The 16,536-nt window shown below is 44.1% G+C and overlaps 1 protein-coding gene across 3 annotated transcripts in view; it reads left to right on the top strand.

The window, feature by feature from the left end:
• Smarcal1 (SNF2 related chromatin remodeling annealing helicase 1) overlaps positions 1-6,160 on the top strand; it is a 49,738-nt gene extending 43,578 nt beyond the window's left edge. For all 3 annotated transcript variants that reach the window (XM_034497902.2, XM_034497904.2, XM_034497903.2), the window contains 4 exons: positions 465-647; positions 2,874-2,974; positions 4,096-4,192; positions 5,841-6,160. In XM_034497902.2, coding sequence (XP_034353793.1) covers positions 465-647; positions 2,874-2,974; positions 4,096-4,192; positions 5,841-6,080 — 621 coding nt within the window. In that variant the 3' untranslated portion in view covers positions 6,081-6,160. The remainder of the gene's footprint in view (positions 1-464; positions 648-2,873; positions 2,975-4,095; positions 4,193-5,840) is intronic.
• Positions 6,161-16,536: the final 10,376 nt, after the last annotated feature.

The following is a 16,536-nucleotide window of genomic DNA, read 5'->3' as shown; positions in this document are numbered from 1 at the left end:
AAATAACTATTGGGAAGCTTTCTGAGTAACTGAGGCAGGGAAAGGAATTCAATAAATCTTTACCTTACTGTTTACTGTATTAAACTTGTGGGTGCTGGGGTTCTCCTCCTGGGCTCAAACTCAGGTTGTCAGACCTGGCAGGACGTGGCTGTACCCACTGAACCATCTAACCTGAGGTTCTCTGAGTTGTACCAAAGTTGGCATCCTGGTGGTAATACTATTTTATACTTCTACAAAAGGCTACTGCATGGGCAACAGCCCCATGCACAGAGGCCTGTTTGTTTTGTTTCCTTTGACAATGTGTGCTTGTATGATTGTGTCAGTCCAACCTTCAGTTTTGTAAAAGAGACAGCCCTGAAGTTAGAGGGTGGGGTAGCAGAGCAGTGTGGGCCCTACCTAGACAGCTGGCTGGGCAGCCCCTGGATACTGTCACAGTTTACCTCAGTTCCCCCTTTGTCACACAGAATGTTCAGCACTTCCGGATTGATGGCTCCACCCCCTCAGCAGACCGGGAGGCTCTGTGCCAGCAGTTCCAGCAGTCCAAAGGGCATACAGTGGCAGTGTTGTCCATCACAGCTGCCAACATGGGCCTCACCTTCTCCTCAGCTGATCTGGTGGTGTTTGCTGAGCTGTTTTGGAACCCAGGGGTAAGGAATGTAGCGACTAGAATTCCCCCTGAGCATGCCCAGGGCTGAGAAATACAAGATCCATAAACGAATGGGTAGAAGACATGTTTTGGGGCTGGGGAGATGGCTCAGCAGTTAAGAACACTGCCTCCTCTTGCAGAGGACCTGGGTTCAATTCCCAGCACCCATATGGTGGCTCACGACCATCTCTAACTTCAGTCCCCATCTATTCTGGCTTCTATGAGTATCAGGTACACATGTAGTCACTTGCATGCAGGCATAACACTCATACACATGAAAATAAATAATTTTTTAAAAAAGAAGATGGCATGTTCTGCAAGTGTTCCCTCAAGCTCAGCCCTGCCTGTCACTGTTCACCCTTGTGTTTGTTTTTGTTGCTGTTCACTTGTTTCAAGCACTGCAAGTCTTCACAATAGTCTGCAGGATTTGTTGGCTCTGCCTTACTGATGGGGAAGTCCTAGCCTTCATCTCCCCTGAGAGGAAAGTGGGCACAGAGAGCCCAAGTGGAGATCCAGGACTGCATAGCTAAGTCTTTAGAGGCCCTTTGTTGATTGTCCCTTTGAGCTGTTTGTCAGTGGGGGCCTCAGAACAAGTGACAGCACCAGGTGTTTGCTCAGTGCAATGACTGATAGCCAGGGGCTGTGATGGCAGATCTAAGACGTTTGTTTGAATTCATAAACATTTCTTGGAGTCTCAGAAAAAAAGTTATTTTCCCTCTCCTTTTCTGACATGTTGCTTTTACAGGGCACATAGCTATTGCTTTAATGATGGGTAGGCTCTATGGTTGAGGCTATTCATAAAACAGTGTCCTGGTTCCAGTTACTAAGGGGCTTACCAGCACATGAAAGCAACGTCCACCCCAAATCCTCATGCAGGATCCCTTTGGTGATAAGTCTAGATATTTGGAAGATAAACTTTAAAAATGTAGATATATTTTTTATTTTATTTGTATCATTATTTTGCTTTCATATATGTCAATGTACTACCTGCATGCCTGGGGGGGGGCTCTTGAAAGTCAGAAGTCCACATCCCCTGAAACTGAATTGTATATGGCCGTGAGCCACCAGGTCCTCTGCAAGAACAAGTGCTCTCAGCTGCTGAGCCCCCTCTGCAGCCCCTGGAAGATAACTTCCAATTTTCCAGAGATTAGAAAGGAAAGTGTCCCTATTTCTATCACTTCCCCCAGCACACAGACTGGAGGCGGAGCCTGTATCCATGCTTTACCCACACAGTGCTTTAGCCGAGCACAGTGCCCAAGTGTGGTTTCTGCTAGATACCAGGTCCTGAGGTTTGTTAGTCACTCAGTTTTAGAAGAGGGGAAATGTTTGATAGAAGCAACTTATTGGGTTGTAGTATGTGTAGGTTGATGAGGGGGTCCTGCGTATGCCCTCCCACCCCCCCCCACAGGACTAGGGACGCTCACGGAGGACAGAGGCAGGACTCAGGAAGTTGACTGTGCTCACTCCACACAGCACTGGGTAGACATCGGGCTATTGTGAAGCTGCAGGACTCCACTCGAGGTGGGGGAGCACTGCCTGAGGTCCCATGGGGAGGAGAGTTCTTAGTCAGGAAGACTTGCTTGGCTGGGTCATGGGTCACGGCTGGCTCAGCTTGCTTGCTTGGGTGGCTGGATCTCCGTGGCTGAGAATGCAGAGAGTTCTTCTAGGGGAGACGAGACAGCAGCTCTGTGGATAAAGACCTGCTCTCCTCTTCCCTACGGCATGTCCCAAGGAAGAGAAATAGTCTATTGGTGGTCTTAAGATATTTATTGTCCTGGCGGAAAACAGATGAAAACTATACCCCAGTATTTTCAGGGCGGGCCTCAGGTTAAATACCTTTTGCAAGAAGAATGTTTAATTGGCTACGCCCCTCTGGCCTTTAGGTATCTCATTAATATGGAGATCTGTCTTGAGGCTCCACAGCCTATAGTCACTCCTTCAACCTGTGGAGGGGCTAGTGGGTGTTGTCCTGTCCTACGTGACTGTGGATCAGTGGAGGTCTGTGGCCCTGTGTCAGGAGCCTGGAGTCTGGGAGCATGGCGAAATGCATGCTGTCCCTCAGGATCTCCTGGGGTCTCCGGTGATTTCTAGCTGGTGCTTGGCCAGAAACTATGCTGTCCTTTCATGGTCCTACAGCAGCTTAGTGGGGCTTAATGGATAGATGCCTCTCACTGTGATGGGATGGACTTACTTAGGCCTTTAACTGTCATGTTCCTTGGCTACACAGGTGCTGATTCAGGCTGAGGACCGTGTGCACCGCATTGGACAGACAAACTCTGTAGGCATCCACTACCTGGTGGCAAAAGGCACAGCAGATGACTACCTTTGGTATGCACGGGCGGGTGCCTGGGATATGTTGAGCAGATCACAGGGTGTGGTTTCTTTGTTCCTTCAGTACTTAAGCTTTTGCTGAAACCTGTTAGTGATGGCTTCCTGCTTCCCATGCTTGGCCCTCATCACTAGCGTTCTTGGAGACTTGCAGGGTGCAGGGTTAAATCAGTTATAGTAAAGGCAAATTACTCTTCCCACTGGTCCAAGAGGGAGAAGAACTTACATATTAGAGTTCACTTAAGACCACTCTGTTTTCAGCTGCGGCACTTTTTAGGATGGGGTCAGTGTTCTTTTCTCTTTTGTGATATTTGATATGATGGTCACTTCTGTCAGGGCTAGGCATGGAGAAAGTGCTTATTCTTAACCACGCAGCGCTTCATGGCAGGGCTGCAGTCACTGTGTGTGTGTGTGTGTGTGTGTGTGTGTGTATGCTATGTGTTACAGAAGATTGAGCAGAGGCCCCGCATATGCTAGGCTGCCTCTAAGCTTTACTATGCAATCCTCATTTTTCATTTTGAGACAGAGTCTTACTAAGTTTGCCCTGTGCTGGCCTTAAAGTCTCTGTAGCCCAGGAGGCCTTGAACTTTTGATCCTTCTGCCTTAGACTCTTGTGGTGCTGAGATTATAGGCCTGCTCCACCAGGCCTACAGGGTCACATTTCAACCCTTGAAGCTCGTGTCTATCATGTAAGTTATAGTCCTCCAGGGTCTTTCTCAGTCCCTTTCCCTCTTCCTGATGTGAGGTTCCTCGGTTATCCCATTAGTACCCGCTCTCTGTACCACTGTTCAGCCGGTGGCTAGGGTGCCTGACCTCTGCAGAGCAGGCAGATCACCCTACTTGTCTCTTTGTAAATGAATTTGATCATGGGGCAGCTTCTTACAGCAAACTCATATTTTTATTGTAATGAGGTAGAATTTATTTCCTAGACATCTTGTGCTAGAGGGAATTTTAAACCTGGTATTGTGAACAGAGAGTGGACTATTTCCAGTTGAGACAGGGCAAGTATTTCAGGAGGGACTGAGAGACAGATGAGCTTCAGTTACCGCCTCACAGGCGTCAGTCAGTCAGCCTTCTAATCCTGGGTAGGTATATTCACTACAGCTCATTTCTCCCCACAGGCCTCTGATTCAAGAGAAGATTAAAGTTCTAGGGGAAGCTGGGCTTTCTGAGACCAATTTCTCGGAAATGACGGAAGCTACGGACTACCTCTACAAGGTAACGCCAGCACACGACTCCTCATCCTATGTAAAGCGAGGCAGTGAGCTGGCTGCCAAGCTCTTGGGTCCTGAGGGGGGAGGTGTCACCTTCCCAGGGTGGACAGGTAAGCCTGCAGTCATTCTGTTTGTCTGTGTGATCCCTTATGAGGAAGGGGTTGCTAGTGATTGCTGCTGCTTCTCCACGTGCCCTAAAGACTCTCCAAAACCAAGGCTGACCTGCTGTCTCTTTCATCAGGCCATGAGAAAAAGATCCCATGGCAACTGTTAGTTGCCCCCATAAGAAAGACAGCAATACCAGCCATACAGCAGGGCCACCACCGAACTGTCCAGCGTAGCCCTCTTAATCAAAAGGACACAGGGCAAGCACCTGGCTGGACCAGGCTGCCTCACATCACAACACTTCCTTCACTTTGTGCTTTGCTCACAAAGGGGCCACCGAGTGTATTCTTTGGAAGTACATGAAGCACATACTCTTAATAGCCTTTAAAATCACTTCCTGTTTTGAAAGGCTGGGATTCTGGAGTATGGGCTAATGGAATAATCTAAAGGATTGCCCAGGAGTAAAATCAGGCCGCTGCTGGTGAGAAGCTGTCTCAGGCAGAGATGCAAATGAGCTGTGGTATTGCATATACTAAGGGATGTGGCCAGAGTTACTGGTAACTTGGGCTGGAGAGGTGGCTCAGTGGTTAAGAGTGCTCACTGCTCCTCCAGAAGACCAGGGTTCAGATCCGGCATCCACATTGGATGGCTCACAGCTGCCTATTATTCTGTAACTTCCTGTAACTTCAGGAATCTGATGTCTGCCTTTGGCCTCCTTAGGCACCCACATACATGGCCCATATACACAGACATTTAAAAAAAAATCTTTTTTTTTTAAAGCAACTTGTTAAGAAAAAGTGATGACAGGAATAAGCCTTTTGAGTCAAAGAACATACTGGCAATTTCAAGCAGAGGGATTACAAAAACACTGGTGGATTTGTAAAGTGAGGAGAGAAGCTGTGTTGGGGATATAGCACCAAGCGTTTTTACTCTCTGAGCTTTCTCGGCATTTGATTTTAAACAGCTTTATGGATCTGTGGATTGCCACAATGATGCTAAAAATGTATCCCTGGACCATGAGATAATCAGCATTAAGAGTTTAGATTCAGCCTATCATGTGTCATAGTTTTCACTGCTGGGCTTGGCTTTAACATTGCCAACAGAGGTCAGATATATGTGGTGTGCATTTTGATCATCTGTCGCTTTAACATCAGACACAAGGACAGAGCCACTCAGAAAGTGAGGCACAATGTATCATAAAGACAAATTCCAGCTAAACTAACTTCCATTTAGAAAGACATGGGTTTACGAAGAAGTGGATTACTGCAGATATTGTAATATTGAAGTGCAGATATAGAAAATTAAAAAGGAAGGGAAAAGAACATTCCGATCATAAAGCTTACCGAGAGCAGCACCTGTTTTTCCTGTTTATCTCTAGCCAGTGAGGAGCAGAGAAGACACAAGGAAGGTGAACATCTCTGCAGGTCACTGGTTACTGCCACTCTCTCTCTGTGAATACTGTGCACCATCTCTCTCACCTTAGCACAGTCCTGGGTCAGTGTCGGGACGAGCTTCTTCCATTTACATTTTGTCTTTCTCTAATAAAGGACCCAAAGCAGAAGACCATCTATGACCTGTTCCAGCAGTCCTTTGAAGACGATGGAAATGACATGGAATTCCTAGAAGCAGCAGAGTCCTTTGAACTAGGAAGTACTTCAGGAATCTCTGGAAATAGTTCCCAGGATCTGGGAGATATCTTAGATGAAAACACAGACAGTCCACCAAATAAAAGGAGATTTGAATTCTTTGATAATTGGGACAGCTTTTCCTCTCCCTTTGACCCTTGAAAGGGTCAAAGAAAGAAAAGAAATGAAAGAGAGCATTCAAAAATCATGGGACTCATTGAAATAAAGTATTTTGTTTAAAAGCCTGTACTCCTTTTGTCATGCAGCAGAAGAGTCCAAGGCCGGTGGGTACCAGCAGTTCCTTTCCTCTGTTCCTAGACAGGGGCCTGCTTGAAGGCTTAATTATGTTTAGCTTTTCTGCATTAAAAGATACCATGGCTTAGAGTAGTCGTAATTTACATTCTTAAATAATAAAGTGCTTCCTATGCAACCCCCCAATATCTAGTTAAAATTTTCAACTAGTAATTTATTAAGCGCCTCATAGTTCAGGCACTACCCAAGGTAGTAATCTTCTAAACTAAAAACAAAGCCTTGTGGAATTTATCCAACAGGAAAAGCAGCAGTGATGGCCAGTCCTCTTTCCTAATACAAAACAGTTCTATTTATGGACACAAAATGTAAAATTTGATTCTCCCATCATGAATTTGATTTTGATTTTAAAAACGATCACGAGTGTGAAAAAACATTCTGAGGTCACAAACTTAGATGCAAGCAGTGGGCAGATAGTGCGCATGGTCCATAGTTTGCCAGCCTCTGATTGAAGCAACATAGTCCAATAGTGATATAATACAAACCACACGGTGTGATTTTAACTTTTCTACCATTTATATTTAGAGGCAAAAGCAATGTGTTTCTCCTACTGTAGTCAACATACTGACATAAAAACGTGAGGTTTTTGAGACAGACTTCCTTTCACATATCCCAAGTTGATCTCAGTCTTACTTATGTATCAAAGGATAACCTTGAACGGCTGATTCCCCTGTTCCTACCTTTCTGATGCTGGAGGTATGCACCCCCCACACCCACTCAGCTCATTAATGGAGACAGCAGTCACACCATTAGGGAACAAAGTCTTTGGAATGAGTTAAGAACCAGAACGTGAAGGGGTTTACAAAAACATCAGGAAGTTCTCCCCCGTGACCTGAGGCTGTCTTCAGGGACATGAGACCCCAAAGGAAAGAAAAGTCGGTGTTTTTCCTCCTGGCCCCAGGCTTCTAGAATAATGACTAAGACTCAAATATATTTACAAATACCTTTGGCTGTCTCCCTAATTAGATCATGACTTAATATCCCATTTATTTTAAGTTCTGCCACACAGCTGGTTACCTCTGCGCAGCTCCCATGCTTCTGACCTCCATGTTCCCAGGCAAGTCCTCTCAGCTTGGCTGTATCCCAGAATTCAATCTCCCAACTGGATGTCCCACCTTCTATTTCCTGCCTAAACTTAAAAGCTAATCAGCATTTTATTGACAGGTGTTGCACTCAAGACTGCTCCTTATTTTGTAAAAATGGATACATCAAGTCTGATCAGCTATTTAACCCCTTCCTTGCACTTCCCACCAAGTCAGGAATATCAGTGTAAGGGGCTTGGAAGGGGTTAATTAGAGCAGTCTCAAATACCTGTGTTTGATTTTGTTTTCCTATAGGGTCTCAGTGAGGGAAATATTCCTAACCTCAGCAAATGGCACTAAGCCTGTTGGTCTCTGGGGTACCATGGCAGCTGTCAGTCACTCAGTCTCTGCCCACAATTCCCTTCTCAAATTCGATGGAGTTTATTATCAGCCACTCTTCCAACCCTTTCGTTCTGAGGGTGAAATATGCAAAAAGTCCATAAAACAGTTTGCAGCTTAACTGAAATACGCACTTGAGTAGGCACAAGCCCAGTTTTCTAAAGATACTATCTAGAACCATGGCTACTTTGCCTTAATGTTTAGGTTTATTCATCTGGGATGAGATAGGTCAGGGTTAATTTTTCCCGATGACAATGCAGTTAATCTCAGCACCACATATTAAAAGGCTGTCCTTTCAGCTGTCGGTCTGTGGGGACATTTACCCCCTACTATACATTTGATGTAAAATTATTCTAGAAATGTATAAGAAAAAAATGAAGGTCCTACATTCTCCCTCTCACCCCAGCCTACTATTCCTTAGAGGTGATAACTAATATAATTTGAGATGGGGCCATTTGTAATTCTGTATATACCTAAAAGTTGTTTTACAAAAACTGTACCGAACTTATTGGACCGCTGTGGTCCATTTCCCATGATACACTTGCCCACTGTTTCACTGTTGTCTACTCTGTCTCCCTGTAATTGACCTGTGATCCTGCCATATGCTTCCTTGGTATTGGCCCTTTAACAAAAACTGGGTGATTTTCTTAAGTGAATTTGAGGAGCTGCAGAAGAAAGAAAAGGACAGATGTGTGTGGATCTATTTTGGACATGTTGATCTCTGTGTCTAGAACTAGCTATGGAAGCATCAACAGGATGCTGGACATTCCTGTGACTCTGGGATAAACCTTTATGTCTGTGTCATGATATAAACCTGTGCCCCAGATGGCTTTTAAGAATAAAATGTTGCATATGCCCCAAGAGAACTGGTTGGTTCAGCAGCTAAAAGGATCTCTCTCTGGAAGTGACTTTTAGTTGATGATCTTAAAGATGAAAGGTGAACTTTCGAGTGCTTCTGAAGAACACGGTGATTATTCAGAAATGATTTTTACTGAGACTTGCATGGAGCATGATGTGATGAACATCTATAACTTATGGTCCTCTAATGGCATAGAAGTTTACCCATAAATCAGACGAACTGAGAAGTTATGAGAGGCACAAGTTTCTGCAGTCACTTAGAGCTTATTTCATGAGAGCTATTTGTATCTCCTTGAGCTTGCTATTTAGAGAGAATTGTTCAGTTTGATGGAATTGCTGTGAGCATGAACAATTTCCTCCTGTCATGAAGTATCTCATTTTCAGCTGCTCTGCCACATCCCACTCATGCACCGTCTCTTCTCATCCCTGACCCCAGGAGGCCAGAAGCCATGTCAGGCGAGATAGTTCATTTGCTAAATGGTGACCCTATACAACCAAGGTAGAGTTCACTTGGCATGACCTAGTCTGTTTTAATACAAACCCACAGTGTTGGAGGATGTTTTTATGCACATGTATTCAAATGTGGTTGGAGTAAGGCCATTAGTGTTACTTGCTTGTACCTGGCCTGCTTGAGAACATCTGGTATAGAAAACAGAAAAAACAAAGGGTGGGGTGTATGTGAGGTGGGGACCAGAGAGTCCCATCTGGACATGAAGAAGGAATTGCCAGGCTGAGACTAAGATGGCAGGTGACAGGCCACATGGCGGGATGTAGGCCAGGTTAGTATTGCTAAGTTAGAATAGCCGGGGTCTGCCCAGCTATAGTGCCTAAAGCTTATAATAAATAAATATAAATCTCCATGTCATTAGAGCAAGGGCAGGCACAGAAAGTCAAACTTCCATACCACAGTACCTACCCACACAGCCACTGCTAGGGGCCCAGATTGATAGGAAGGCCATGACAAATACTGTTTCTCCACACTGCAGCCACAAACATCAATCCCATTTGTCTGAACACATGGGTTTTGCTGTGCAGTTTCTGTAAGCAGGCACAGTTTACATGGAGAGTTTTCCATTATTACCCTGGTTCCCTTCTGGGGGAAAAAAAAAAAAAAAAAAAAAAAAAAAAAAAAAAAAAAAAAAAAAAAATGGCTGTTCTCATGGTTTCTGCTATTCTTCAACCCTAAGTGGGGAAAGGGGAGGCTAAGCCTGGCATGGAATAGAGATGTGTTACGCCTACTCCTGTAAAGGTGTCAGGTGGCAGTCACTGTGTAGTTGTCTTATTGTGCCCAAGAGAACAGAAAGCAGATCTGCTGTAGTCCCTGGAGCATGGTAGAAGACAGGACTGAAAGGCATTGCGAGCATCTCCACCAGATAACCACCGCTATGCGCAGCCAATACCTACTGGACACTCAAGCTTACTTTATCCTCCCAAGACCTTACAGAGTGTGTGGTATTCAGTACAGCAGAGGAATCAAACCCAATGACTTGAGTTTTCAAATACAGAAGAAAGAACACAAGTCTAGAAGTCACTGGTTACATGGCCTCAGGCAAATCACATGGCCTCTCTGAACTCTAATTTCTAATTTATCTAGAAAATCTCCCAAGCAGACAAATTCTGGAATAAGCAGATAGACCTTGGAAGGCAAGTTCTCGATCAGCAAATATTCACCCTTAGCATGCCGGGCTTCGTGTTAGTTGGATGGACGACCAGCACGGCTGTGCCCTCGCTAGTTATGGAGCCCCTGAGTGCTGGTTTCAGATGGACTTGGTGCCTAGAACAGTTTTGGATTTATAGAAAACTGATGAAATGGTGCAGGTATTTTGTATATCCTTTCACCCAATTAATGAACCTATATTAATAAGTGTTTTTAATTCCCTAGTTTACTCAGATCTTGGTTTTTACAATATCTTTTGTTCTGTCCCATGGTTTCTGTTGTGGTCTAACTTCCCACCCCAGAATAGCTGTAGCAGGATCATGCTGACCACATCCCCTGTTATGTTCTGAGGTTTGTTAATCTTAAGAAATTCCACAAAGCTTTACGTAGGACCCATCAAATCAAAGGTCATATATAGACTGTTATATCAGAGCTGATCACTGGTCAGCACTTCCTGCACCTGCTTACAAGCTCATTGTGAGTTTCGTGGGTTTTTTCCTTTATAAGCTGACAGAAAAAGATGTCCATTGTCAGTTTCAGACGCAGTTCTGAACTATGTCCCTGGTCTGGCCAGTATTAAGGTGTGGGTTCATTGAACTATTCTTTTTTTTTTAGCATATTTTTTAAATTATATATATGAGTACACTGTAGCTGTCTTCAGACACATATCAGAATAATGTATCAGATCCCATTATAGATGGTTGTGAGCCACCATGTGGTTTCTGAGACTTGAACTCAGGACCTTTGCAAGGGTAGTCAGTGCTCTTAACTGCTGAGCCATCTCTCCAGCCCCTCATTGAACTATTCTCAACTGAGGTCAGTATTCATATGGTTTGTGTGGTGATTCCGGAACCCTAACAGTTCTTAGGTACATTGAGTCATCATGTCACCTCAGGCTTCTTTGAGCTTTTGATGATCTTTACAATTTTGAGAAGTTCTGGTAAGGACTTTTGTAGGAGCCCATTAAAGTTTATCATTTTTCTCATGGTTAGAACAGGGTGATGGGGCTATAGGGAGGATTCAGTAAATAAACAGTTGCCATTCAGGTGTGACAACAGTTGGGATTTCAAGAACCTACTTAAATGCTGGGTTGTAAGAGCACCTTTTATTTGCCTGATAGAATTGTCTGGAGGTGTAATGCCTCTGTCTGCTGACTGCCTCTTTCTGCTAACCTAGGTCTAAAATGTTTTCAGTCTCAGACTTACTGAATAAGCTCACCCTTTCTGAGTTCAACTCAGCTGTTCGGACTCAAAACTCTTCTCCAAGCTGACTTGATCCAAACTGGCTTATTTCTGTTTCTCAATGGATTGTTCTGCTTGGCCTCAAACTAACTCTGGCAGTCTGTTCTAAACTTCTGGCTCTTTTCATTCTCTGTTTTTTCTGCCTTCACCCGTGTCTAGTTTGTTCTATTTTTCAGCCTCTCTGTGTAAAATACTCAGTAAAACTGCCCCTAAATTCCATGAACTGACCTGCCATGAACTCAGTCCACAGCACTGCACTGCCTCTCAACTCGCTGACTCAGCAGAACTGACTGACACTCAGAGATCTGAACGCCTCTGTCTTCTGAGTGCTAGGATTAAGTGTATACTGGGGCTGGAGAGATGGCTCAGCAGTTAAGAATACTGACTACTCTTCCAGAGGTCTTGAGTTCAATTCCCAGCAACCACATGGTGGCTCACAACCATCTGTAATGGGATCTGATACATGTATCTGAAGGCAGCAACACTGTATTCACATACATTAAATGACATCTAAAAAAAGAAAAAAGAAAAAAAAAAAAAGGTATATGCCACCATGCCTGGACATAAGCTTTTCTTTTATCAAAACTTGCTCTATGCCAAGTTGGCCTTAAACTCAGAGATCTGCTTACCCATGTCTCCTGAGATTAAAGGTGTGTCTATATTCCAGCTGGATCACACAGACCAAGAAGGTCTTTGGATGTGATCTCTTGCCAGTGTAGCCATGTTCAGAATTAAAATCCTCAACACTGGGTGGATACAATAGCACACTTGTAATTCCAGCACCAGGAAGACAACAAGGGATCCCTGAAATAAGCTGGTTACCCAGAATAGCTGGGTTTACAGGGTTCATTAAGAGACCCTGCCTTACTGAATAAAGGGGAGGATGATCCAGATGTCTTTCAGGCATTCACATGCACACCATACCTATGGAGTATGTGTGTAAGGAGAGGGTAAAGTCCTGAGTGAATGTGTATTCTTGACAGAAACTATTACCCCAGACCCATGGGAATGGACACAGCTTTCTTTGGGTCAGGATCAGAGAACCAGCAAATCATTCCTCGGATCTGTGTGGAAGTATTGACAATGTAGAAAAGGCTTCCTTCTCCTGGATGCTTACAGCCTGAGACTGCTTCCCCACAGACTAGCTAGCCTCTCTCCTTCCACTGTACATAGTGCCCTGAGGTTCCTGGTTGTTGTGTAATTTGTCTGCCTCCATGGGTGTGATATATCCCACCTGATCCCAGCTTTCCTGTATGAGTGCCTGGTGAATTTGTCCTTTTTCTCCTGTTACCCAAGTCAGGTTTTCAGAACCACACTGTGCTAGACATTACAATCACAAAGGTAAAGCATCACATCACAGCAAGAGCACAGGTCACCAATATGACATCATCACCTTGATCACCTGATCAAGGTGGTGCTTTTGAGGCCTCTCTACTGAAAAGTCCTTTTTCCAGACTTACCATCTTTCAGAGAAAGTTTTATAGCCCATGCTGGAAGAATGGCACTTATGCTCCTGCTTAGTGGGAGGCAATGAACCCACAGAAATTACTTTTTTTTTTTTTTTTAAACAGGGTTTCTCTGGGTAGCCCTGGCCATCCTAGAACTTGCTCTGTAGACCAGGCTGACCTCAAACTCAGAAATCTACCTGGCTCTGTCTCCTGGGTGCTGGGATTAAAGGCGTGCACCACCACCTCCCTGCTCATATAAATCACTTAGATTGTTCTGTAAGAGGTTTTAAAAAAATTACTTATGTCCATCTTATGTGCATTGGTGGTTTTGCCTGCTAGTCTGTGTGAAGGTGTCAGATCTTGCAAGCTGCCATGTGGGTACTAGGATATGAACCCGGGTTCTCTGGAAAAGCAGTCAGTACCCTCAACTGTTGAGGCATCTCTCCATCTCTCCAGCCCAATTTTTCTTTCTTTCTTTTTTTTTTTTTTTTTTTTTTTTTTTTTTTTTTCGAGACGGTTTCTCTGTGTAGTCCTGGCTGTCCTGGAACTCACTCTGTAGACCAGGCTGGCCTGGTCTCAGAAATCCACCTGCCTCCGCCTCCCAAGTGCTGGGATTAAAGGCGTGTGCCACCACCGCCCGGCCCAATTTTTCTTATCATGTACTTTTTCAATTATTTCTACGAGCTCATGGATACTAATTCTAAAGCTACACCATTTCATGTTTCCTTCTCAACTTTCTGTGTCTACTAGGAGCTCTTTTATTGGCTCCCGAGTCTCTGACTTTCCTCCATTATTGTAGGATTTTCTGGATTTGAGGACATTTCCTTATTTTCTGGCTCCAGGCTCATCTTACACATTTCCTGCACAGTGCTAAGAGTCAGCTGCTTTTCTAGGAAACTTTGGTTTTGCTTTATGTTTTTTCGGGGGGGGGGATATTAGAAACCAAGATCTGAGTGTCCTTATTGCCACTGGAGTTGTTGGAGTTAAAAAAAAAATTGAGACAGGGTCTAAAGTAGCTCAGGTTAGCCTTGAACCCACTACATAGCTAAATATGACCTTGAACTACCTGCCTCTACTTCCCAAGTGCTGGGATTGCAGGTATATGCACCATGTCCACCTTTGCAGGGATTATTTTAAAGTGGTATTTTCTTCAGATTATGAAGTGGGGAAATGGTACTTTATACAAAAGACTGAGTTTCCCAAAGTCATACCATAAGGTACTTACAGAATCTGGCCTGTACCCTGCCTGATTCCTGTTTTGTTTTGTCAGTTGTTACTATGACACAGGTTAGTGCCTGCTAACATTAAAGAGAGATGAGTTTGGGATCAGTCAACCTAAGACTGTATTCTAGTTCCACCCCTACACTGCTGGGGGACACTGGGCAAAATTCTTAAATTCTGAGCCTTCAATTCTTCATCCAGACAGTGATATTTACAGCTGTGTGGCGCTTGCTATGTCTCAGCACTGTAAAGAACACTGAACACAGTTAGCTAATTGCCTTTTCACAACTTTATGAAGGGCGTGTTATGCTTATACAGATGTTATAGTTGAGAAACCAAAACAGTGAGAAAGGAGAGAACTTACCAAAAGTCTCATAACTGGTAAGGGAGGGAAGCCCTAATTCTCCATTTACAGAGCTTGTGTTCCTAAACAACACATGGAATTGTTATATTAAAAATGTGGATTAAAACTGTTCCAACTACAAATGATCATAATTGTTATCTGATACCCCCAGAATAGGCTTAGCAATTTTGTTCCGTGCCTACCAGCTATTTCATATTTCATATTGTTGCTGTTTAACAGGCCTGCAAGTCACTGACAGAAGTGACTTGGCTGACAGCAAGGGCATCCTTTCTGTATGACTGTTCTGTATGAGGTTTGCTAATATTAAGAAATTACACATAGCTTTGTGGAATCAAAGGTCAATATGAACTGTTATGTTTAAAATATCTTGAGTCAGAGCTGACCACCAGGCAGTCTGTCCTGCACCTACATATAGAGCTCACTGTTGTTTTCCTGGCTGACACTGAGAAATGCTACTAGTAAGCCAAAAAGTCATGACTATAATGCTCATGCTCTGTTATGTCAGTGTTTTGAAATTCTCCTGCTCACCACCCATCCCCCCCACCTTACTCAGGACAGTCAGCTTAAAGGTTAGCTGATAATAAACCAATTATTCCCCTTTTTTTTTTTTTTTTTTTTTTTTTTGGTTTTTCGAGACAGGGTTTCTCTGTGTAGCCCTGGCTGTCCTGGAACTCACTCTGTAGACCAGGCTGGCCTCGAACTCAGAAATCCACCTGCCTCTGCCTCCCAAGTGCTGGGATATAAAGGTGTGCGCCACCACCGCCTGGCCGCCTTTAAACTTTTGAACCTGGTTTCCCCTATAAAAAGCCTGCCCTGAGAGCAGACTAGTGCTCTGATTCCACGGCTATCTGAGCTTGTCTCTCCTGGCCAGCTCATGAAAAAAAAGGCAGCAAAACTTCTTCTTCTTTTTTTTTTTTTTTAAGGACAGGGTTTCTGTTTAGCCTTGGCTGTCCTAGAAACTCACTCTCTAGACCATAATGGCCTTGAACTCACAGAGATCCACTTGCCTCTTCCTCCTGGGTGCTGGAATCAAAGGCATTTACCGTTACCACCCAGCTAACAAACAATATCTTCATGTAGCACACTTTAAAAAGTTTTATGCCGCCAGGCAGTGGTGGCGCACGCCTTTAAGCCCCGCACTTGGGAGGCAGAGGCAGGCGGATTTCTGAGTTCAAGGCTAGCCTGGTTTACAGAGTGAGTTTCGGAATAGTCAGAGCTATACAGAGAAATCTGTCTCAAAAAAAAAAAAAAAAAAGTTTTATGCCACATGGGGTCTACATAGTGATTTCCAAGATGGCCAGAGATACACAGAGAAACCCTGGCTCAAAAAACCAAAACCAACAACAAAACAAAACAAACATTTGTTTACTTCCTGTCCTGAATGAGAAAAAGGACTTTCTTACTCATCCCTTGGAGAGACCTCAGAGAAAGATAAAAGTTTGGGGGTCACAGAGTGTTGTACTTTAAGGTTTCAATGCTTGGACCAGGAATCTGACTACTGGGCCAGAGAACGGTTTCAGAAAGGACTGAGGGGCCAAACTGAAGGCGAAACTGGAGTGACTGTAAACTCGTCCCACCCTCGAAATTACAATTTTTTTCTTTTGAACAATTTTTATTTCTTTTGTGTGTAGTGTACTGCCTGCACATAAGGACTGGGAACCATGTGCGTGTCTGGTGCTCAGAAGATGAGCTGCATGTGGGGCTGAGAAGCCAACCCTAGGGCTCCTAACTGCTGAACCATCTCCAGCCCATCCACATTTTTCTTAGAATTCCAGATCTCAACGTTCCTAATGCTCTGACCTGCTAATACAGTTCATGTTGTAGTTATCTCCCGTCAACCATAAAACTATTCTTCTTTCTACTTCATAACTAATTTTGCTACTGTTATCAATTGTAACTATCTGTGTTTGCTAATGGTCTTACGTGATTCCCTGTGAAATGGTGGCTCGATCAGAAAGGGGTTGAGAACCACCGCTCTAGGGTCTTGGGCTTAGGTAGACCCTCTTCCTTACCTTATCCCCAGAACTCTGATCAGCAACATTTCGTATCTCTTAATTGTGACGAATATGACTGTCTCCCAGCCGAACTGAAACTTGGCC

Source organism: Arvicanthis niloticus, chromosome 3 (genome assembly GCF_011762505.2).
Source record: "Arvicanthis niloticus isolate mArvNil1 chromosome 3, mArvNil1.pat.X, whole genome shotgun sequence".
Taxonomy (NCBI): domain Eukaryota; kingdom Metazoa; phylum Chordata; class Mammalia; order Rodentia; family Muridae; genus Arvicanthis; species Arvicanthis niloticus.
The sequence above is the reverse complement of the archived record's forward strand: the minus strand, read 5'-3'. Positions and strand labels throughout refer to the sequence as shown.